Consider the following 24,543-nt stretch of genomic DNA (forward strand, 5'->3'; position numbering starts at 1 on the left):
AGATGACCTGTGCAAAAGAACATAGTTAGACCTTGAACCCTGTAGATAAGACAGAGAAGGACTATTGATGGCATACTTTGGAAGCTAATTGAGTCTTGATGGGTTAGAGCCAATTATAAGATGCCTTCTAAGTGCTCCGTAAGCTATGCTTCTGGGTTTTCCTGTAGGCATATTGCCCTTTTTTCATTTGCTCTTTACTTAGGAGACAGGAAAATCAGGTGGATTTAGTAGTCTGTGTTCAACTAGTATAGGAAATGGACTGATCATGTAGTAAGAAAGAGGGACAATAAGAAATGTGATATGCCAGACCATACCATGCCAGACTAATGAGATATTTTTAATAATGACTGTGACACAAATAGCAACAAATACAATGTTGACAAGACCTGAATTAGTTCCTTCTTTCTTGGCCAATTCAATTGTAGCACTATGACCTTTTAATTCATATTCTTGCTATTATGGAAAAACAAAACAAAATACAAAACTTAGCCATTGGGAACTATCACCAATTCATGTTAACTCTATTAGGTGTTTCAATAAACTGGGTGAAATTAATTGTTCAAAAGAAGAAAATCTTTATCCATAGAAATCTTGGAAAAGTAGAGTAATTTTTTATCTTAGGTAGGATACTTGTGATCTTAGTTTTTAAAAAAATGGCAACATAGATTACATTTTTGTCTATAGGGTTATTTCTTGATTTTATATTTATATGCATTTGTTTTTTGTATATCCAGTGGGCAAAAATTTGACACCATAGGGTTTCTTTTTCAGAATTTTCTCTTCAGATGAAATCACATTAAGGATAGCAAATTTATGTTTTAGAAATGGGTTTTTTAGGACATATTTTCAATGAATTACAAATGTTTCTTTTTGATGCATCAACAAATATTTGTTAGGTTGTAAATATATCCTCAGTGTATAGGGGATATAGCAGAGGTGAAATATATAGTGTGTTCCAAAAGTTTTAATGCAATTAAAGCTTGCTCCTTACCTCTCCCTCTTAGAATCGATTCTTGATTCCTATAAGACTCATTTCAACCAGTATTTTCTACAAGATGTCACTCAGCTTCTAATACTCTGGGATCAAGGAGAATTGGATAGCTCTGAAACCAATAAACAATGACAAACTTTGAGTATATCTTATATAGTATACAATCTCAACAATGTCTTATTATAATATACCTTTGAAATTTCCAAAGAGCTTTACAATTATCTCATTTGTTCCTCATAACAATGCATTGTTGATATTCAGTCATGTCTGACTCTTGGTGACCCCATTTGGGGTTTCATGGCAAAGATACTGCAATGGTTTGCATTTCCTCTTCCAGCTCATTTTACAAATGAAGAAATATAGACAAATAAGGTTAAGTGATTTACCGAGGCACAATTATTTTCCCTATTTTACTCATAGGGTAGCAGATTTTGAGGTTAAGTGACTTCCCTAGGGCCACATAGCTCATGCATCTGATGCAGGATTTAAATTGCTATTTTCTAGTTTCCTATGTAAAATACTTGGTCTTTGGCTTACTCTGACCATTTTAATATAAGCTTCTTGAGGGCCACAACCTTTTTGGCATTTCTGTTTATTCCTAGCACTTCAGCACAGTGACTGGCACATAGTTCTTTATAAACACATGCTGATTATTGATTAATTCAAAGGAATAAATAAATATAACTGTTTTATTTCTGTAGAATAACATACTCACGGACAATATCTTATGTAAGCTCTCCAAGTATTTGAAATTCATGCAAACTGAGGCACAGAGTAAATTAGGTGGGTAATGATAGAGCCATAATAGATTTTCTGACATCCATTTCAAGATATGCTCCTTCACATCATGCTGTTTTGAGTGATATAGAGTCCATGTATTTAATTATTCTATGTGACTTCTACAAAGATAGTGAAGTAGAAAATAACATGGGGTGGCAGGGAGATCCTCTGTAAGAGAAATATTGAATTTCAGAAGTGGGAACTCTTTCAGTCAATGCATGTAATTAACTCTTCTTTAATTTATATTGTCTTAAAGAGTTGCCTGGGGGCATTGAGGGATCAGCTGTTTTGCCCATGATCATACAGCCAAGACCTATCAGAGCCACAACTTAAACCTAGTTTTTCCTAACTCCAATTGAAGGAAGCCTCTTGTCCCTCATCTCTTACTCTTTTAGCAGATGTTTTTTTGCTAAAAGCGATGGAGATGTGAATAAGTAGTTTGGGGTAGAGTGAGGAAGAGGATGCCTACTAAATTCATAGTCAGTGGCAGAATCCTATTACCTCTCTCCTCTACTATTTCATTAAACCTTCATTAAACCAGGAAAGCTTTTAATCATTCTTTTACTTTCAGGAAACCCTCTTTAATCACTTTTATGAACTTTTCAAACCAGTTAGGAAAGAGTTAGATAGTATACCGTTGTTTCCATTCCATCAGAATTTTTTAAAATTAATTTCATGGATCTGGAACATCTGTGAAGTATTTCATAGAATTCTAAATACAAGAGCCAAACTGAGATATTACCATAGATGATTAAGTATATGTACAATATGAGTGCTCTGCTATTTATCTTAATTGTGGCATGGGGGTATATCCCAGTAAAACCGGCTCATGAAAAAGCTGACTGAGTTCTTTTCCGGGCTGTTGATCCACCATTGGTGTCCACCTATCACTCAACTCCTACCCATGGCTTCAAGAAGCAAATGTGCATGTGCAGTGATTAAACCCCACCAAATCCATCTCAGTGGAAGAGCTAAGCCAGCTGGAGGGGAACCAACAGATCTTAACCTATTGCAGAGTTGGGGGATGTTTACCCCAAGTATTTGAAAACTTCTCTCTGAAATGGGTAAATTGGAAACTGTTTATTTCAGTGGCCATGGAGGCAGCTGTGTAGGCTATGTGGTTACTTGGAGCTTGTTTAGACATAAGTGACACCATTCTGGACCATTGCCAGTCACCTTCATATTTTACTTGCCACTGGACTTTGGTAACCATGGAAGAGAGAGTGAGGCTTATGACTTTGGGTAACTGCCTCACTTAAATCCAATGCACTCAAGGTAATATCTTTGGTCTTCTTGTGAATGAATGAAGACAAAGAGACAAACAAGAGAAGTATATCTCCTTAATTAAAATTAGATATCAGTAAGGATGGGGCTTTCCATATGCATAGTAGAGAGCCAGCCTAGTTAGCTGGGTTCAGATCCCTGCTTCTAACACAGACTGGTTTCATGATCCTGGGTAAGTCACATAATCTCTAAGTGCCCTAGGCAATTCTCTAAAACTAATTAAGACAATCAATGAAGCTATCAATTAATAAACATTTATTAAGCCTTTACAATGTTCTGGGGAAAGTAAGTCATGCAAATCAGCTAAAACATTATAATTTTCCAAAATATATAAATAGGAATCTGCCCAAATTAGCAGACTCCAAATCATTCTTCTGTTTTATTTGCTGCCTAAAACTTACATAAATATATATAAATATATATGAATAATATTTCCTTGAAGTGTAGGAATTATATCTTAACTCAGGTGAAAGTTATTTGCTTATGTTTGAGGCTTTTTAAGGAAAGCATACTAGGGACATTTGTAATGGCTGTGATCATTTTGGCACTTTCTAATTTGGTCAGGAAAACCTGAGATGGATGTTAATTTTGATGAGAAGAATTAATTCTAAAAGTTTTTAGCCAAAACAAACAGCTGTTAATAAGGGGAACTGGCTTTCTAATGCAGATGTAGTCTGTATGTTGTCACTTAAAAATTAATTTAGCAGAGCCTATTTTAGGATGACAGGATGGTTGTTCTAAAGCTTGGATGGCCTGTGTAGCCCAAGTCCCTTCTTTAAATGAGGAAGCTGAGAATTTATGGAGGTTGTGACTTGCCTCAGATCATCATATAGATATTTAGAGTCTGCCATCTATTTTGTTTCATTTTTATTTGCTTTCACAAAAAATGCTGCTATCTCTCTTACAAATGCCCCCTTTCTCTGTTCTTTGGCATCCCTGGAATCCATAAGAGGTGTAATTTCTTGATGTTACTTTATCACCCTTCTGTTTAATCTAATTTCGTTTTAAGGGGCTTCAGTTCAATCCAAGGAGTATCAAATTAAGCACTAAACACTGTGCTAGATACTGGGGATACAAGGTCTTTCAAAACCAGAAAGCTACTGGTCTGAAGGTCACAGTGACTGGATTTTTTCAGAGGTGTACCTGAGCCAAGCATATGTAAAGGCAATAAAGATATTTTAGTAACCACATCTGATATTATACATCTAAATTAGAATTATCTTTCAGGAGGGCCCCCTGATTTTTGTACTTACTGCAGCTCTGCTCCTGCTGTTTTTGTTTTGTTTAGGCACTTGTAGTGTCTGACTCTGTCTGATCCCTTTTGGGATTATTTGGGAAAAGATATTGAAGTGGTTTGCCATTTTTTTCTCCAGCTTTTTTGACAGATGAGAAACTGAGGCAATACGGTTAACTGACTTGCCCAGAGTCCCACAGCTAGTAAATGTTTGGGGCTAGATTTGAAATCAGGAAGATATCTCTCTGACTACAGAGTCTGAGCTCTCACCACTGTGCAACCTATTTGCCCTAAAAGTATTTTATAATCCTTTTTTTTTTGCAATTGTTTCAAGTTTCTAGAACATAATTTTGAGTATCTCCAAGTCATGATTAATCTTGGTTAGTTCAAGGAAATTTACTTTTTTGCTGTTATTTCAGGCCTATTTTGATGTTACATTTGGTGAATAAAGAGTTAACCTTTTTCTGTGAAAAACTGAGATTTGACTATAAATAAAGTAATGAAACTTAGTTTCTCTGGTGGTTTATAAATTGAAGAGTTTTTGCAGAGGATTTCTCAAAATGGTTTGAGCAATGCATGATTAGAAAAAGTGGGAAAGTATTCCAGGGTGATCCCTTTCAAGGATATTTAGTTGTATAAAGAACTTTCATATAGATTTTAATAAATCTGTTTCTTTCATTTATAATTCAACCTTGATCTTTCAAAATAATTTTTTTCTCTCATTAGGCTATAAATCATTGTCCTTTGGCTTACTTTCTAAATTAAAAATGATTAGTCATTGACTTAGAGAATCAGGAAATCTGGGTTCACATTTTTGTTCTCTCAAAGTATTGGTTTATTTGGGTAAATCTCATGTAGCCTCCTCTAGGTTAATTTCCTCATCTGTAAAACAAAGGAGATGAAATATGTTACATTTAACTCTTTTATTTAGTAACATAATTTGGCATAACTTGGGTAAATTAATGTTTTTTAACCGTTCTCTCTCTCTCTTTTTTTTTCTGTGAGATTTGGGCTTCAGGGAAAAAAAAATGTTCCTAGTTATCCAGATGGCTAGCTGTCCTATTACTGAGAGTCTACATTTTTTTCAGATGGATGTTGGTGGTATTTTGTAATAATTGTCTTTTATATAGTATATTACAAATACCAGTTCCTATGGTCCCAGTTAATGGTACTTTAGTTAGGTGCTTTGGAGGAGCAAAAACATCTATATCTGCATAGTTATCTACATAACACATATTATCTACATATCTACATAACACATTATCTACATATCTACATAACACATATTATGGCACTATAAAACAAATTAGTGGGATAGTAGGTATGAAATATAAATAGTTTTGCTACTTCTAAAGTTTACCTAGCTACCTTGAATGTTGATGAATTAACTCTGCCTGACATCGACTGCCTTTTCTGTATAAAATAAGATTTATACAGCCAGTGGAATGTTCCAGGAAGGCCATGTAGAGCCTGAGGAGTGCAAATAAATTGAGAGTATTCAGGTCAGAGAGTTCAGGCTTCTTGGTGCTCTGTGGAGGATTTTAGCCGATTTCATTGTGTTAACTTGAACTTCCCCTAGATTGACCTAGTGACACAGCTCTCAGATTCCTATTCTGATTTTAGTCAATATTTACCAAATAACAGTTCAAATTTTGCCTCAAATGCACTGAAGTCCAATAACAGCAACTCACAGTTATATAATCCTTTAGGATTTACCAAAAACACTTTGCTTTCAATTCTGTGAGGGTAGGGCAGAGCAAGCATTGTTTTCCTCATTGTTCAAGTGACAAAATTGAGATTTAGATAGGAAATGTGACCTGTCCACAGTTGGTCAATATTAGAGCAAGGATTCAAATATATATATATATCTTTGATATTTGTAGCCAGTTCAAAATTTGGAAATAATCATAGGCATTATTTCATTGACCACAATAAAATATTGTAACTTCGTTTTGTAGATAAGGAAATTGAGACATAGTGACTTGTTTATGGCCATCCAAATAGTGTCAGAGGCTCAGTATTTGTACCAGGTCCTGTGTCTCAGGTCCCTATGTGATCTATTACAATATGCTGGGTGAATGCATGTCCTTCATCTCCATTCTGCCTTTTAAAATGTGATTTACGAACCAATTCCCTCATGGAAACTTTTTTTTTATTCTTCTGTATAAAAGAATTCTAGGTTTTGATTGAACCTGATTTTTTATTACTAATGATGAATCTAATACTTCAATATAATATTATTTTTATGACTTGGCAATACAAAACACAATTTTTTAAAATCAAAAATATCTTTACAAGAGTGTTGTGTGGTTTTGTTGTATTGTCCAATTAGTTGGGCCTTGAGTAGACATCTGGAATTCTGACACATTGGATCCTTGAGTTGTTTTTTTTTTCACTCTTATCTGATGATGCATATTTTTACAGAAGCATATAGTTTTGAAACCTTAAATTGTCTTGGCATTATCTCCAGTCACCTAATAAAGGACTCTCTGAATCCTTAAATATTTTGAGGGTTGATTAGTTCTGACCTTTGCACCTGGTTGGCCAATTGAAAAGCATATTAGCTAGCTAATGGGAGGGGGTTGGGGCATGGGAAGTTCTGTGAGCTTTTTCTTTCCTTGACTTTCTCATATTCTTTCTTTTTCATTCTCTCTTCTCCCCCTTCCCCACCTCCTTTTTTCTCTCTTCCAGTTTACTGAAAAATTTTGGCACTCTTCTATGGAAAACTTTTAAAACAGACATAGTAAAAAAAAAAATTCTGAAGCTGCTTCTTATAAATCATGATTTCTTTCCCAACATTTCCACTGCCATCATCAAATATATTTTAAATGTTATTATTAAAGGTATCAGAATTAAAATTTGTTATTTTTTCAAACATTGCCCTAGATTTCCTACAATAAAAGGACATTCTCCCCACTTCCATATTCCCCACCAGGAGGCAAAAGCCCTGTATTTTTGTTGTAGTTTTTTTTTTCCTCCTTTGGGGTTGTATATTACTTTAAACAACTACCATCTGACAGGGTTGGCTGCTGGCTGACATTGGCTGGAAAGCTGTAATGCAGTGAGTGGGGGAAAGGGCCTCTTAATGGAACTATGATGTTATAGTTAATAGACAATTAATTATAATTTCATATAATGATTAGGACCTACTTGGAGCTATTCTATTTTTGAATGCAAAGTCTTGTGTCAGAAGGTAATGAGATTGTGTATATATTTCCTTTCTTAGTAAGGGGCAGGACAGTTTTGACTCACAAAATTAGTGACTTTGCAACAAGTGAATTTTCCTACCCATGCCTGGAGCTATACATCCTGAGTGAAACCATGATGTACCGATTTGCTGTAACAACCTATTGACCTCTCCATATGCTTTCCTTTAGAACCTCCATAGAATCTGTTTCCCAAACCCCCCTTGCGCCCCCAAAAATGTTTTGTTCTTTGTTTTAAACCATATAAATAGGAACTTATTAGCCCATGTACAGAATCTGACTTTTTGGTTTCAAAGTTTTTTACTTGAACTTTCCCCTACCCACCAATCATATAGATGTTTTATGAGCCAGGCTATGTGGGTTGGTTTTATTAATTGTTTGAAGCAAAAAAATGAAAAAAAAAAACTGAATCACTGCACAGGATGTACTCACTTTGATTTAACTAGCACTCAGGGTTATTGTGAGGATAAATGAGATAATATTTTTAAAATGCTTTGCAAACCTTAAAACTCACTATAAATACTAGGTATTAATGTTATTTGTCAATATTGAATGAATGAGAAATCATTCTTTTATATAGAAGGATTTGTTTAATTACGTTAGGGAATGTGCTCTAAGTTGTGTGAAAATTATTTTTAAAAACTCTACACAGTTCTGAATTTAGTTGAAATTTAAAAGTTTTACCAAAAAGCTCTAGCCTTTTAGATTCCTTGTGACTATAGAATATGGTTTTTATTAAGTAATCTGGGCTTTATTGATCCCACTGGTTTATTTTCATGAGCTTCTTTGTAGTTGTCTGACCTAGAGTTGTTCATGGTAGATGTATTCTTTTAAGCATGATAAATTGACTTCTTCTTGGGTTGTGAATGGTTCAGTTCTGTCATTTCCATTGGGCATTCCGGTGTCCCATTTTGTCATGTTTAATGTATTGGACAATGTTTTATTTAGAACATACATATTACAATATCTATTCACTCTCTAAATCTAGTAGGAAATGTTAAGTTCTGATTCCTTTTCTTATGTTAACATGTAATTCTTACAATGAGATGAAATGCACACAATAGTAATGTATTGAATGCATTAGAATTTGAGCTACTGTGTTGTGATTTCATCAGTAGTGGTTTTTGTTTTTGAGAAAATTATTAAAACCAGGATCTTTCCTAGTAAGGATAATTTTCAGTTTGATTCAACCCTGGAAGATTAGCAAAGAGATATTTGCATGAAAATTTAAAGTGGCAGGATGTCAACTGCTTCAATTCTAGCATTTAGTTCTTTAATGTTTTTGTTGATGTTTAACTCTTAAAATCAATTTCTGTTGTGTTTTTAAAAAAATCTTTGGGGAATTGGAATTTTAAATTTCTAAGGGCTCTTACTTATAGAAATAATAGAGAATTCCATATTTTTGTTTTAAATCCTATAAAATTTAGTGCAGAATCCACCATTTGTCTCACACTTAAGGTGTCATTACTTTTCACAACATGCTTTTCTTTGAAAAAACAAATAAAATGTTTCTTTATAAGAATACAGTGAATAGCTGTAATTTTAATGAATAAATAATCTAGTCATGTGAAGAAAATGCTTTAAAATTATATAGAGTCAGTAATGCATTTTCCTGCTCTATCCTTATTAAGTGATATTTAAGTGAATTGGCATGCTATTATTAAGGACCACAAATGATTGTTTTTACCACAATCTTCTGGGTGGTTTTGTATACTTCTAATACTTTATTCTAAAAAATACATGATAATATGATTTAAATTGTTAGATATCATGATGTCTAGTCACTCTGTGAGTTTTATCCCTTATTTTTAGAGGTCAATTTAATCAGACAATCATAGAGCTGAATTTGACAAGGTTTAAGAGATCATTTCAGCCAAGATCTCTTCTCATCCATTTTTTGTCATTACCCATTGACTCCTTTTTCAGAATTATGTTTTAAAATGAATAACAGAAAATACACAAGATAACAAAGGAATCCAATCATACAGAAAATAATAATTTTCCTTTCCTAGTTTACAAACTCTTTGATCTTGTCCAGACCCATCATTTGGCCCATAGGCCAAATAAGACCTAGAGAATTGAAGTATTACACAATCTAAACTCCTTGAAGGCAGAAATAACCTCATTTTGATGAGCCCCTAGTATAGGTTCCTGGCACAAGTCGAAATGATTGAAATGACTGAACAAGATCACTCAAGTAGATAGTGGCAGAGCCACGATGTAAACCCATATTCTAATTCCATATCTGGTGTTTTCTTTACCACAACACACTGCCCATCTTGTCTTTGTACCAGGAGTGGGGTTTAAAACCACATTGATATATTTATGGGGTCGGTGCCCATGCTCCCAGCTGTCTTGGTGAAGGTGATCTTTAATGAGGTCAGGGAGAGTTTTTTAGACACAGCCATTTGCTTATACATTGTCATCATCCATTCTCCAGAGTCCTTCGAAGTTCTTTCAGAGCAGACAGATTAAAATTCCTTAATCTTCTTTGTTTAACAACATTTCACTTAATTCAGGCCTTTGATAGCTGTGTAGGGCATTGCAGGTAAACACATGTCATTGATCAAACTTTAATCCAAGCACTGTGGGTGGTAGGTATCTGGAAGTTTGCCCATATGGATATCTCTTCTTCCTAACCCTCTTTATGTGTGTATATTTGAAGGAGATGTTTATTTACTGTTGTTCAAAGATCAGTCTGTGAGCCTTTATAGAATGAGGTACATAATAGAAAGTCACAAAAACGTTTATTTCTTATGAACCCATTTTATTCATGAACCCACTCACCGTTGGTAGATTTTGTGATACTTGGAAATGCCCTCTTAGATCTGAACTGAAACCATTTTAATATAAATTTCTGAGTAGTCAAACAATTATCATAATACCATGCTAATATCTCCTGCTCTGAAGAGGAATCAAAATTAGAAACTATATCTTTAAACTCCTGTCATCAGAGCATTTTAGCATTTAAAGAAATTATCTTAAAAAGTAATAGAAGTTTGTGTGAGTGTCATATTATCACTTTAGCATTTTAAGCATTTACACACTGAATATCTTGAAAGAGAGAAGCCCAGGGGAAAAAAAATAACACAACACCCTGTTTACTGGTCCTAGAAATGATCATTTGTATTGCCTATTACTCAATCTCATACAGTGACTAAGTGTATTTTACTTCCTTGTAAAATTGTAATTATATTGCATTGTTAAAGTAATTACTTTTTAATAAAAGCAGAATGTACTGTAATTTTAATGTTCAAAAAGAGTTGAATATTTTATTTCCTGGGAAATATCTTTCATAAATTCAGATTTTTATACTCTACCAGGAAACTAAATTTGAATTTAGTTAGGGTTTACATTAAGGTTAAACTCATTCAGTTCCTGTTACTTTGTCACCTTAAAAGCCTCATAAATTTTTGATGAAATTCTGTATGCTGCTAGTGAAGAAGTCCAAACTCCTTCATGCCATTTCTGTCAAATTAATGCAAAATAAAATTCATACAATGCCTCAGTTGAATGATGTGAGCAATTATAATAATAGTAATAATAATAATTTGAAATTAGGAAATAAGTGATATTTTAGAATTTTAGGGAAATGTTTTCCCCCAAAAAGGTGAAGAAGGATGCTTATAATTTAAATAAGAGACAGCTCAGAAAAAGCATGGTGGAAAACAAAAATGTTGCATTTCATTTCCTAGTATAAATGAGGAAAATTTCCAAATGACAACTTAATTGCACCCATAGTAATGAGATGAAGGGGGATGCTTCTATATTTATTACTACTATGTAGTTCAATTATTTTAAAATAATAAAATTAGTGGGGAAAAAAAATCTTGCTTTCAAATGAGCCCTTCCTCTCCAGACTCAGCTCACTTTCACACTTTTTTTTTATTGTTTGGTCTTATTTTAGAGATGGGGGAAATAGATTATTTGTTGTGTTAGTCTCAAAACCATTTAGGTTTAGAATAAGAATTTCTCATTTCTTTTTTAGAGATACTAAAATGTACAGCCAGGAGAGGCCTCCAGGAAGTGGGAGTATGCTTAACTTCAGAGCAGTGTTAGGGCTGGTGGAAGGGAGGATGCTGATTAAAATAATAAACAACTCCTGGAAAGAGAAGTAGATTACCACACTGCTGTCAGATCAGCAAAGGGAACTGCAGAAGGCAGAGGGGCCTCTTCCACCCTCCCACTTGGCCGAGGTGACCCAGGGATAGTGGACTGGGGCTGGAGCTTGCTCGGAACCCATGAAGCAACTTTTAATGGGCCATAGTTCTGTTCCCCAGCAGCATCCCCTAGGCTAGGCAGGCCCAGGAAATGGACTGAAACTAGCTTGGAGGTTACCATAGCAACCTGGGCTGTTCTCTGGTGTCTGGGAGGAGAGTGTGAGTGAGAAGGGGTGGCCTCTTGTCCAGCGTTTTGGTGTTTCTTCAGATGAGTACACGCTGCTGCTGCTGCTGTTCTAAACTCAACAAGTAATACTCTTTCCAAACTGGCTCCTTACCCAGTGACTTGCAGGGTGGTTTCTTTTTTTTCTCCTTTATACCCCACCCCTTCTTTTTTCTTTTTCTTTCTTTCTTTCACTCTTTCTTTTTTTTAAGTTGGGTGGAAAAATTGTCTGAATGGAGGAAGTTTGTAATATGTGTTCCACACCCCCAACCCCCTTCTCTTGAAAGTTTCCAGGATATAACTTCTTTTTCTGTGTGTAATTGAGACCAAACTTTTAAGCTTGGGGCCCAGGAGAAACAGTTGGGGCCTGCAGGTCATTAGTGAGGTGAGCAGAAGGGAATCCTGGGCTTCCTAGAGAAAAAAAGGGGGGGTGGAATATGCCAGACTGGAGGAATGTATTTAACAGGAATCTTAGAACGGGGTCTACCCATTGTGAACTCCTCTAGTCCATGAAAACAGGGGCACATAGCAGGGTCACTAAAATGTCTCAGTCCATGCTGCGACTGAGGGACTCTAGCCCAAGGGAGAGGCTTGTTCAGAATTTTACAAAGGGTTTAGAAGTATAGCCTGAAAGCACACACTTCTGAGAAGTTTTAGGCTGCTGGCTGCTGGACACTTACCAGAAAGATGTAGGCTTCAAGGGATACTGGACGATGATTGGCCTGAACTTCGGCTTGCGGGAGTTGCTGACAAAATTTGAAAAGGTATGGAGAAAGCAGACTTTGTAAATGCACTCTTCTCCCTTCTTTCTCGTTTTCCCTCCTTTTTCTGATTGGACTTATCAGGTTGTGTTCATTTCTAATGACCTAATTGTTATTCTTGCAATAATTTGTAAAAAAAAAATTGATTACCCCTTCCCCCCATCCTACTCTTTTATTTGATCTTTAAAGATAAATAGAAAATACGCTGCCCTCCTGGGATGAGGACTTTTTGTTCTCACTGTCACTTTCAAGATTCCCACCCCGTAAATCTTGTTGCTAATTTATCTGAAAGTTAAGTTGACAAAAAGCTGTGATATTTCAAGCTGTAGGATGACTTCATCAGGTGGGGGCACTGTCTACCATTCCCCCTGCCTTTCACTTCTTAAAAAATTCAGTCAGAGGTGCCCTTCTCAGGAACCCTTCTGGTGATATTTCAGAGAGGTAAGATGCTTGACTTCACTGTCATTATGTAAAAATGCTTCAAACCCATTTCAATTTTTGTCTGAGTGTCTTTGCTTTTGACTTAAGAGTGCTTGCATAGGCTGCTGGGCTTTTAAATTTGGTTTATTAATTTTGCATTTAGTTCTTTTTTTTTCCCACAGGAAGGCTCTTGGCACTCCTCTGGACTGAGGCAGGACTTAGAGTTTGCCAAACACCAACCTAATTCTCATAGTGCTGGAGAAAATGCTTAGCATCTCTAGACATCTTCATTTTAGGGAGGGCAGGGGCCAACTACTAATCTTCTCTCACCTTTGGGACTCCAGAAATAATGTGTGCTAATTCCTATTTAATCCTATATATAAATTAGTTGCTTTATCTGTTATTTTATAAAATGTATTCACTGGTTTGGACATGGGAGTCCGTGTTCCTTATTACAGGAACCTATATGTACAAAAGAATATACAGTCTTATAAAAAAGTAATGGACTTCTCACTAGTTACAATTGCTAAAGGAAAAAGATGTAAACATTCCTCACTCAAAAAATCAGAAAACTTTACCAAACTAGTTGCACCTCTCATTAATAGAATAGAATATCATTGTGGAATTGGTACATGTGGCCAGGAAAGACCTCCCACATACTTTTCTCTCTAAATATTGTACAGTAGAAAGGATTGGGTTTGAAATGGTCCATGGTGTTTGACCTTTTTTTTAACACATTGTTGCACCAAAATTCCATCGAGTGAAAGATGGGTCATGTACAACATCCTTGCCATTTAGGAGGAGAGGGGGAGTGAGGTGGGGTGGGAGGTGGAAATGCTTTCTTCTTGGCAGCTGGTAACAGCAGGTGACAAACTATGACAACAGAGGGGTCTGTTAGCTTGTCTGTGTGTCTTTTTTCTGCCTTAATAGGTGTTCTTGCCTGTGTTTTCATGAATAATTCATAATACTCAGTCCCCCAGAGAGTCAATAATGGTGGGCAATAGCTGGACTTTTGTACTATAATTGCAGCTATTAGTCTTGAGATCCTAGGTCAGATACCAGAGCTTTGTAAGCTTCATTCATTCCTCTCACTGTCTTGGACTTCAGGTCATAGATCTACAGTTTAGAACTGATATAAGTTCATGTTTTCTTTGGAATTCACAGGATCCTTGTTTGCATACTTTTCATCTTTTTTTTTTTCCTTTATTAAATACAATCATAAAAGAAAATTCACTAGCATCTTCCTCTTCAAAGTATTTTTAAAAAAAATTCTTTTTAGAAATAAAGTAAATACTGCTTCAATTCCCAGCCTGAAGTTTGCCTATAACTTTTTGTGTCTTGTGTTGGGCTCCTTTGTGGAATGTAGGTGAATATTAGAACCACCTTTGCTGACTTTCATTTGCGAATAGCAGTTATGGTTGGTTACCCCCAAACCAACTCGTTAAAAAATCATCCATTTTTTAAATGCTGCCTATCTTGTGCTTTATTGATTCATTGCCAGGGAAACTGGTGTTATGGAAAGGGTTTCTGCTTTATGAATATCCCCCTTTCCCACCTCACAAATTCAGGCACCTCCCCCAGCTTTAACTCCGGAAACACTAATGCCATTTGGAAGAAAAGACTGAGGCTATGGTTATAATGCAGAAGCCAGATGGTAACCCCAGAAGCTGAATGACAGCCTTTGCATATGCAAAAATAGAATCACATTACACTCAAGTGGGTTAGTCTGTGTTGTCTTTTTTTTTTTTCAGGTTCAGTGATCTGAGCTGCTAGAAAGATAACTCTTAGCCATTTTAATTTTCACACTTACTTTTCAGAAGTCTGTGCTTTATCACCCCCTACACTGAGCTCTGCATACTATAAAGCATTTAGTAAATGTTTGTTAGTTTTAATTAAATCATATTCCACAAAAAAAGTTTAAATAAAAAGTGTAGTAGATAGTGTATGGACTTGGAATAGGGAAGCTATGAGTTCAATTGTGGCTTCAGATGCATTTCCAGCGATATGAACCATGGTGATGTCTCTCATCTCACTTCATTTTGCCTCATTTTTTTTTCAACTTTAAAATCTAACTAATAAAAGTACTGACATCACATGGACATCATGAGATTCAAATGAGATGATGTATGGAAAGGGCTTTGCAAACTAATAGAAATGTTAGCTATTAAAGAGAAGATAGCATAAGATGTATGGATATAGCCCAGTATTCCAGGCCATTTTCCAATTCCTTTGGCCATTGCTAGCATTTTTTTTTAATGTTAAATGGGATTTGACTCATGGCAGAATTTTACCCCAAAGCATCTCTTCTGAATCCTGCTGATAAGTCAATTTTATTGCCCACTCTGAGTCAAAGTAATTAAATTCCCCTTGAAAATTCTTTAGAAAGAAAGGATCTGAGGACTTTAATGGTAATTAATGTACTGTCACACTTGAGCCACTTGGGTTTGTGTATGTCTTTGATCCATTTACATAGTAATCATAGTGAGTATAATAATAGGCAGTTCCATCTGAATGACATTTTTGAGAAACTTAATGTCTTATTTTAATATCTACAGTTCTACCACTAGTTGATTTATGGTAATTGTCATTCTCTTCAAGGGTTTCTGTGCCTAAGTAGCAATATTCTCTTGGGGAATCTTTTCGAAATCCTCTAAAGTGACAATAGCAAGATCCCAGCCTTATAGATAAGGAAAATATAGAGTGCAGATTTATTTTGTGAAAAAGCAACGACTTGACTTATTGAACAATCTTAAGACCCACCCCCTCCCCACTTTTTAAAAATCAATTGAAGCTATCTTGGTATATGATTCATTTATACATAGTATTTTAAGAGGAAAAATCCAGTGTATGCTCTTTTCATCAATGAAGTGGGCTCCTTTGCAGCTAAAATGAGTAGTTTATAAAAGAAGCCAACTGTTTCCCTTAGCAGTACTGGTTTAAATTTTATTGGCATTGAATGTCTTAAGCCTGTATTTAGTAGTTTTGATACCTCATTTGAAACCTAATGGAGTTAGGAAATATAAATGAAAAGAAGTTCCATAAGAATAATACCTACTGTCCAGGCATGGTGGAACTAACCTGTATTTCCTTCTACTTGAATGGCTGAGACTGGGGTTTTCCCTGAAGTCTTGAAGTTTGAATTGTAGTAGGACTAAAGCTAATGTATCCACCCTAAAGCTGGCACTGAAGAGATGAACACCCAGAAGTAGAGGACCATAAGACTGCCTTAAGGTGGAGCAAAATGACCTAGGTGGGGAAAACAGAGTAGATTGAAATTTCTAAGCAGTGATAGTCCTACTGGATTTCTAGGTGGTATAAGATAAGGAGAAAGTTTCCCCTGCTCCAAAAATAAAGTCACATTTACTTACAGTCTACTAAGGTGTTTGTTTTTGTAGTGGACATGGTTCTGAAGTAGGAGTCAGAAAGAATGGGATTCAATTTCAAATTCAAATTCAAAGTCACCTATAGACATTTGGTAGCTGTTTGACACTGAACATGTTATTTAACTGGTCTGTCTTGCTTTCCTCATCTGTATTACTATAGGAAAAACAATACTATCTACCTCTTAGGATTTTTGCAAAGATAATAATATTCATAAAATTTAGAGTACTATGTAAAATTCAGTGATTATCCTATTATTATTATTATTACTTACATTGTAATTTTTGTTATACTGGATTTTATAGAATTGATATTCCAAATAACTGGGCTACTTTTTTAGAGTTTGGCAATTCATTTTACTTTTATTTTTGCTACAGCAAGACTTTTGTTTGGTCATTTTTATAATATGATTTGACCTGTATTATTTTTTTGCTGATTCTTATGGGATTCAAGATTTTTCATAATCAAAATATGCAATTCTAAATTAATTAATTGGTAGGTAGAATTGGGGTACTTTAACTTTGTTTAATGTTTTAGTTATTGTATTGGGGTAGAAATGAACATTAGTTAGATTAATAGGAAAAGGGAAAAGAATCCCTTTTTTATTATAGAGGTTTGGGGCAACTAGGTGACAAAGTAGATAGAACATTGAGTTTGGAATTAGGAAGACTCATCTTCATAAGTTCAAATCTGGTCTCAGACAATTACTAGCCATGTGGCCTTGGACAAGTCAAAACTTTTTTTTTTTATCTTGCTTTCGTAATGTAAAACATGGGTTGAAGAAGGAAATAGCAAACTATTCTAGAATATTTTCCAAGAAGATGTCAAATGGGGTCATGAAGAGTTATACACCCTGAAACAATAGAATGACAACAAAAAAGAGGTTTGGTTTTATGCTTTTGTGGGCCAAGTGGTAGTGGTTGCTACTATCTACCAAGAATTACTGGCCATAATTATATGTCATGACATTTAAACCTATATAGTCATGATAGAAAGAAGTAAACAGATTTTTTAAATTTTATTTTCATTATTAGGGTTGACCAAATAATCTTATACACCCAAAATCAGCACCGAGAACTGTCCCATAACCATATTTACTTTGTAAAACCATATTATGGCTCATATTCAACTATGTAAATTTATTTTCTTTTTCATATGGGTAACATTTAACTATTCTAAAAGTCATTTCTTCCTACGTTAAAAACTAAAGGACTTTGGGGAATGTGTAATGAATGAGTGATTCCCTGAGTTACCATGATCTGTGAATTCCTGTCTGCTTTTTGCAAAGGAATGGCAAACTTATTATCCTCTAATAGCTAATTTTGTTTGTTTGGCCTGAACTCTGGGATAGAGCAAGGAAGTTGTTTCTAAGCAGTCATCACTTCTTCACTCTAAGGAAAAAGGTCAGGACCTCATCAGAAGAAAACATCAATGATGACATAGAAGGTTGGGAAAATATACCAGACAAAAATAAACAAAATGTAAATAAAGAGGAAGAGAATGAATTAATTCCAGGCCAGATCTTTGTATTGAGTCCTTCCAAGTTTTTTTTTTTAATTCTAAATTCTTATATCTAAATAGGAATTGTCAAACAGTTCCCACATTACTTAGTTTGTCATAAACTGATTCTTTCTTTAAAAGAAGTTAGCCTTCATTGCTACATTTTAAATTCACGTTTTGATCACTATGCATTATAAAATATGATTGCATCATATACAAAGTTCTTATGTACAAATTTTCTTTCTCTAAGCTAAATCTAAAAAGTTAAAGTAGTATATTTTAAAACAGTTTTTAAAATTTAGATGTTTTCCTTTTGTTTGAAAATAAGACTACTGATTGAGTTTTTGATTATCTGATTATGTATTCAGGGTTTCCATTGAAATGATAAAGCTAGTGGAAATAATCCTTTCTGTCTTAAGAAGTCAAAAAATTTGTTCTGTCATTAACATCACCAATCATTTATGAAGGTGCTTTATGATCATGCCATAGAATTATGGTCAGTCCAAAATCTTTACTAGAACTAAATTCCATGCTATTCAGTCATTCAGTGTGAGCAATTGATTATATTATCATTGTCCATTTAGCAAATCTCTAGACTATTGCTTTGATTAAATACATTTTCTCATCATAGGTATATATGTGTAAATTAAGGAGAAATCTCACTCTTTAGCCAGTTTTTTATTTTGATTTGGCAATCAGTGTCATATTGATGGCATATTATTTTTAGTCTCCAGAGAAGATATAGTGTTCTTTATGATTTCCTTCTTTGTTTTTTGATATATCATTGTGTCAGTGGATGACATCTCTCCTAAGTAAAAATAGCAATATTCAGTATCTTCTTTAAGTGCTCTACTTCTAAGGAAAAATGTGAGATTGGCTTTGTTGTTATTATGATTTAGTGGTTCTTGAGGTTCATTTTAGACAAATACTCAAAAAAAGAAAGTTATATAATGATCTTCTTTGAACCATTCTAATAATCTCTCTTAGTGGAAAGAGCATGGGATTTGGATTCACTGGTTGTGAGTTCTAATCCTGGCTTTGAAACTACCTATGGCATCTTGGTAAACCATTGAATTCCTCTTAAGCGTATTTTTTTTCATCTATAAAGTGAATAATGTGAACTAATTGGCTTTTAAGATTCTTTCAATTTGAAATCAATGATCCTGCATCTTGTTCTCTATAAGATGCCTAATGTTAAAAGGACTCAGCTTTCAGTTGAAAATACTAAATTTCTAGTCTGCTTGCCATATTTCTTTTAGAATGAAAAGATTGTGTCTACCTATCTTTGGAAGTAATTATATTGTTGTTCTTTTAATGTAGAAATGAGATAAATGAATTGTTTTCTTGCTCTTAGGTCTTTTTACATATTAGATAGTGAACTTTTTGCTTGCTTTTAAAAATTTTAATAACAATATATAATTATGCTATTTGACAGTATCCATTTATAAGACTTTAACAGATTTTTAAAAATATTTGTGTAAAGGAGAGAATGAGTAGATGTTTCTTTCTGGCAAGAATTAGTGGTTTGACTTCAGTAATAAATCAAAGCTAAGTGATTTGGTGACAGTTGTTAAAATTACTTCTTACAAAGTGTGCAACAATAAAACAACAACAACAAAATCCTCACTTTACATAGAACCTGAAAACTGTCTTTGAGATGACCTTAGACAAGTAAAATTCAGATAGATTTTTTAAAAATTTGAAGTTCTGCTTAAACTGATGAGCATTGAAGTCTATAATTTTCCAAGAGAGAAATGTAAAAAAAAAAAATTACATCAGTTTTTTAATTTAATATGGCATAAAGGGAAATACTTTGATAAGCGAAAAAGTTAGTTCTGGAAATAAGATAAAACTATATTAACTGTGCTTATTGGTTATAGGTAACATTAACATTAGTATCTAACATTTGCATTTTTCTCTACTCATTTTCATAGGACATACAGGCTGAAATTGATGCCCACAATGACATCTTTAAGAGTATTGATGGAAACAGACAGAAAATGGTGAAAGCTTTGGGAAACTCAGATGAAGCAGCCCTCCTCCAACATCGACTAGATGATATGAACCAAAGGTGGAATGATTTGAAAGCAAAGTCTGCTAGCATCAGGTTAGTAAAAGAAATATTAAGATATTATTTTAGAGCAAAATTTCTTTTTTAATATGGCATTATTTTTCTTACTACTATTACTTCTCTTTCTTATCTTCCCCAATAAGATCTGTGATTTTCTCAAAATTGATTGTCTACTACCATATGTTAAATACTGCAAAGCTTTGGTAAATGCATTTCATAAGGTACTATGGCCAACATCCTCAATTTGTGGCTAACCTTCTGATAATGAGCATCTTGAACTTAGACAAGAGACATAGTCTATTATCTAGGCTGTACTCTCTGCCTTTTTTTCCTTTGCAGGACTTTTCATAGTGTGTTCTTCATCGACAACATTTAAGAACTCAGGATCACCAACACATCACCCAGGATTTTGATAGAGTACTGTCACGATGATTGTTAGGGTCTGTGGCTAGATACACTGACATCAGATGAATTTTAAATGGATTTTTAGGGTCAGCTCATCATTCAACTAGCATCAAGTGACTATTACTATATGTCAGTTTCTATGCTATGCACTGGAGATTTAAAAAAAGGGGGGGGAGAGCAAAATAAATCCTGACAACATTCAGCCAATTACACACAAACGAGATATATCCAAGAACAGTTGGTTATAGTGTTGGGGAAGACTTCATATTAAGAAAGATGGGAAGGGCAAGCATTTCACATATTTGGGACAGGCAATGTATGTTCAGTCATAAATGGAATATTTTGTTCAAGAACAGAAATCAGGCCAATTATGCTATGTTGCAGAGTATGTGGAGGAGAGTAAGGTGTCAAACTGGAAAAGTAGGAAAGGGCTGAATTATAAAGAGCTTTAAAAAACAAAATTTTTGATTAGGGGCGGGGGGAATGATGTGGTCAGACCTGAATTTTAGGAAAATCTTCTTGATAGCTGAATGGAAGTTGAATTGGAGTCAGGAGAGTCACCAACTGGGAAGGAACTCCAATGGGTTGAAGGAATAACAGGAATAACACCAAGGCATACAGATTCTATGATCAATATGAAATTGTATTAGATGACAAGAATGTTAGCTTACACAGATAATGAGTCTTGAATGAAGGATTAGAGTAAAATCGGTTTAGAGGGATGAGCTATTATGCTAAGTTCCATTCACTGAAATTTAAAAGTATATTATGGCATTGTATATTACTCCAACTTGCAAAATGTAGAGACAGATTATCTGATTTTTACATAAAATTATATACTTGAATATGTAAATAGTATTGTGAAGTTACCCTTAGAGATGTTTTCCTATTCACTTTTCTGCTAATTCTCAAAATGGATTCCTTCAAACGTTGTACAAATGAAGCATCATTTATTTCCTTAATTTTTAAAAAATTTAAAAAATAATATCACATTAGGAATGTATAGTTTTAGAATGCTACATTGTTCTAAGAATTCTCTTGATTAATATAATGGTTTATTCTCCTGAGATGGTAACATCTCTGGTTTAGCTATACTGGAGGCTGCTCTAACTAGCTTGGGTAAACCCCATTGTAAAATTTTCTGTATGAGCATTCACAGCATGATTTATTGTTTTGTTGATTTCTAGCCTTGGTGAAAAATGTTAATAATGTAGATTCAACACAAAAATTTGTGTATATTTTTTTTTCTTTGAGAACTCAATTGTTAAACATTTAACTACTACCTCTGTATTGCTCTGTAAACTTTGCTTGAACTCAGCTTGCCTATGGTAGAAAGCTCAGAAGAAAATAATCACCAGACTTAAAACCTATAGATTATAGGTGAATAATAATAACAGCTGGCTTTTCTATAGGGTTTGTTAATATTTGTTGCAAAGTAATTTATATGGAGGATCACATTTGAGTCTCTCAAAAATTTATTAATGGAAAATCTAATGTATAAAGTACATTATAAAATATTATAAAACAAAATTGCAAATACACTTGATGTTTCTAGAGATGAAGTGAATAAGAGCTGCAGGATGAGTTTTAAGATTTAATGAATGGGGAACAGCTTGGTGGTTCAGTAGAATGGGAGTCAGATCTAGAGATGGCAGTCCTGGATTCAAATGAGACCTCAGACACATCCTAACTGTGTCACTTTGGGCAAGTTACTTAACCCTAGTTGTGTAGTGATAATTTTAGGTATGTGATTTAAAATCTAAATTAATTGGACACCAGGGAAAAATCCCAAAGAAAATACCCAAGTCAGTCTGGAAATTTATGGTAATTTAAATTAATATAGAGGGGAGGATTTTAAGGAGAATGAGGGAAGAGGGTATAGCATTTCTCCCGCCTGGCCTCTGCCAGGGGGAGTTCAAGATCTCCACTGCTAGGTCTCTGATGGAGATTAGAGGCTTCTAAGAGGATGAAGTTGGAAAGTAAAGGAGAAAACCTCAGCCAGAAACTCACCACCAAACTGGATAATAGCTGTAGTCATGCCTAAAGACCCAGCATGCTGCCACCAGCCAACTCTCTGCTGCCAAAGGTACCGGAGAGAGGAAGTGACGCTAAATATATAGACCTTTTACTCTTGTGTCCCCTCCTCTCAATTTTCACATCTACCAATCACATCAGAGGCCTTTCTCCAGAACTGCCCTTTCTTTAGTTCTCATCTTCTTTGATTAGATGATATCTTTTGAGTTACTTAATACTTCTTTGTTAAGTTCACCTTTGTTAGTTACTTAACCTTTTTGTGATTAATTTGCCCTTTATAGTTACTTAACACCTTTTTGTATTAAGATCGTAAAATAGACTTAGCTTAAAGTTCTAACTTCATTATAAAGTAAGAACTAAGTAACTTCATTGTTCAATCAGGAGATTACAATTTCATCTTCTGCATAAAGTAAGATCTATGTAGGGTGGAGTAATCTAAATTTCACAATTGTCTTAGTTCATATCACTCCTTTGCCATGGAAACAATACATAGTATTGATTCTAAGACTGAAGGTAAAGGTTGAAATAAAAAAAAGAAGAAATAAATGACTAAAACATTCATTAAGTGCTTTCTATGTGCAAAGCAGTATGGTAGTATGCTAAATGCTAGAAAAATAATCCAGTCCCTGCTGTCATGGGGCACACAGTGTAATGGTCCATGTGATATAAAACCCTTATGCTCCTTAGAATGTATTCATAAAGCTGGTGTTAAAGCTTCTTCCTTGATATAATTTCCTCTGATTTCATTTGATGTTGTCAAGGACTTTGGTGGCAAGATTTTTCTTTTCTGGGTCTTCATTAGATGTATTAGATCATTAGACCAGACCAGTAGGAGTAGTGAGTGGCCAGCCTGCATCTTTGCAGGAAGCATTGCTATTTCCAAGGGTTATAGGTTCAAGATTCTGGGCTATGTCTATTAAGGTCTAACCAGAGATGTTGCTTCAAATATATGTGACAGTTGCCAGGTTCATTGGTACCTTCTTCACTGAGGTTGTTTCCTCTAGGAGACAGCTTTGAGGGTTCAGCTTGAAGCAAAAATGGTGATGGTCATAGGATATTGCACCTTTCAGAAGTCTATGCCTATTTGCCTTTTTTGGGAAGTTGTTGAGTGGGAGTGATTGGTACTCCACCATGCTTTCTCTTTTCAGTGATGGTTGGTGGTGTGGGGGTATACTTATGACCAAACCCTCTGCTTTCTAAAATAAGAGACAGTGTGTATGAGAAGTGTTATCATAGGAGTAAAATCTTTTAGTAGTATTTTTGCTTACTAATTCACAGAATGAGAAAAGTATTCTTGTCTTACTATATGTTATTATAGATGTTGTCTCTAATGTTGGTGCTTTTCAAAAGTCCTATATTCCTTATACTCAGAAAAAAAGTCATAGTATTTCTATTTCTGAACTCTAACATGTATTTTAATGTTCCTAATACTGTCATTCAATCTAACAAGTCACGAGAACTCTGACGTGAGAATGACACTAAATGCAAAGACTTATATGAAGTTTATTGTCTGTGAAATACTACAATCAAATTTCGTTCATGGTACATTTTTAAAATATAACTAAAATACCCTAAACATCTAATTACCGCTATGTTTCATTTAGAAATTTTTTTCCTGGACAAAGAATGAAAGGAACCTCACAAGTTCTTGACTGGTATTGATGAGCAGTGGTATCTTAATTAGTTATTTTTTTCATTCAGTTATTTTTTTCATTCAGTTTTTTCATATTATATATATTTTCATTTCATATATATATTTTTTTTCATTCAGTTATTTCATTTCATTCATTAGGCATTTTTTTCATTCACTTTCTTAGATGAATGACAAAATGGACTTGTGTCACTGGCCTTTTAAATCAGCTATGTTATATCAGCACTTTCTTTAAATCAGAAAAATTATTGAATAATTCAGTGAAGGAATGAATGAAAAAACTTTTTAAAAAGTACCTTCTTTTTACTAGATACTTTGCCTCATAAATAGTAATTGATTGGGATAAATGACATTCTGAATATCAGAATTGAAGTAGACTGGGCTTCATTGGACTTCATTTCAGTACTTTTATTAGTTTGGTTAAACTGTTAATATAATTATT

The 24,543-nt window shown here is 34.3% G+C and overlaps 1 protein-coding gene across 15 annotated transcripts in view; it reads left to right on the forward strand.

The window, feature by feature from the left end:
- UTRN (utrophin) overlaps positions 1-24,543 on the forward strand; it is a 651,323-nt gene that overhangs the window by 429,002 nt on the left and 197,778 nt on the right. For 13 of the 15 annotated variants that reach the window (XM_007484681.3, XM_056818903.1, XM_007484684.3 and 10 more), the window contains one exon: positions 19,875-20,047. In XM_007484681.3, coding sequence (XP_007484743.2) covers positions 19,875-20,047 — 173 coding nt within the window. Of the gene's footprint in view, positions 1-11,642; positions 12,643-19,874; positions 20,048-24,543 lie in introns of those variants that run through there. The other 2 variants (XM_007484689.3, XM_007484688.3) reach the window with 2 other exon arrangements.

Source organism: Monodelphis domestica, chromosome 2 (assembly GCF_027887165.1).
Source record: "Monodelphis domestica isolate mMonDom1 chromosome 2, mMonDom1.pri, whole genome shotgun sequence".
NCBI classification, from domain to species: Eukaryota; Metazoa; Chordata; class Mammalia; order Didelphimorphia; family Didelphidae; genus Monodelphis; species Monodelphis domestica.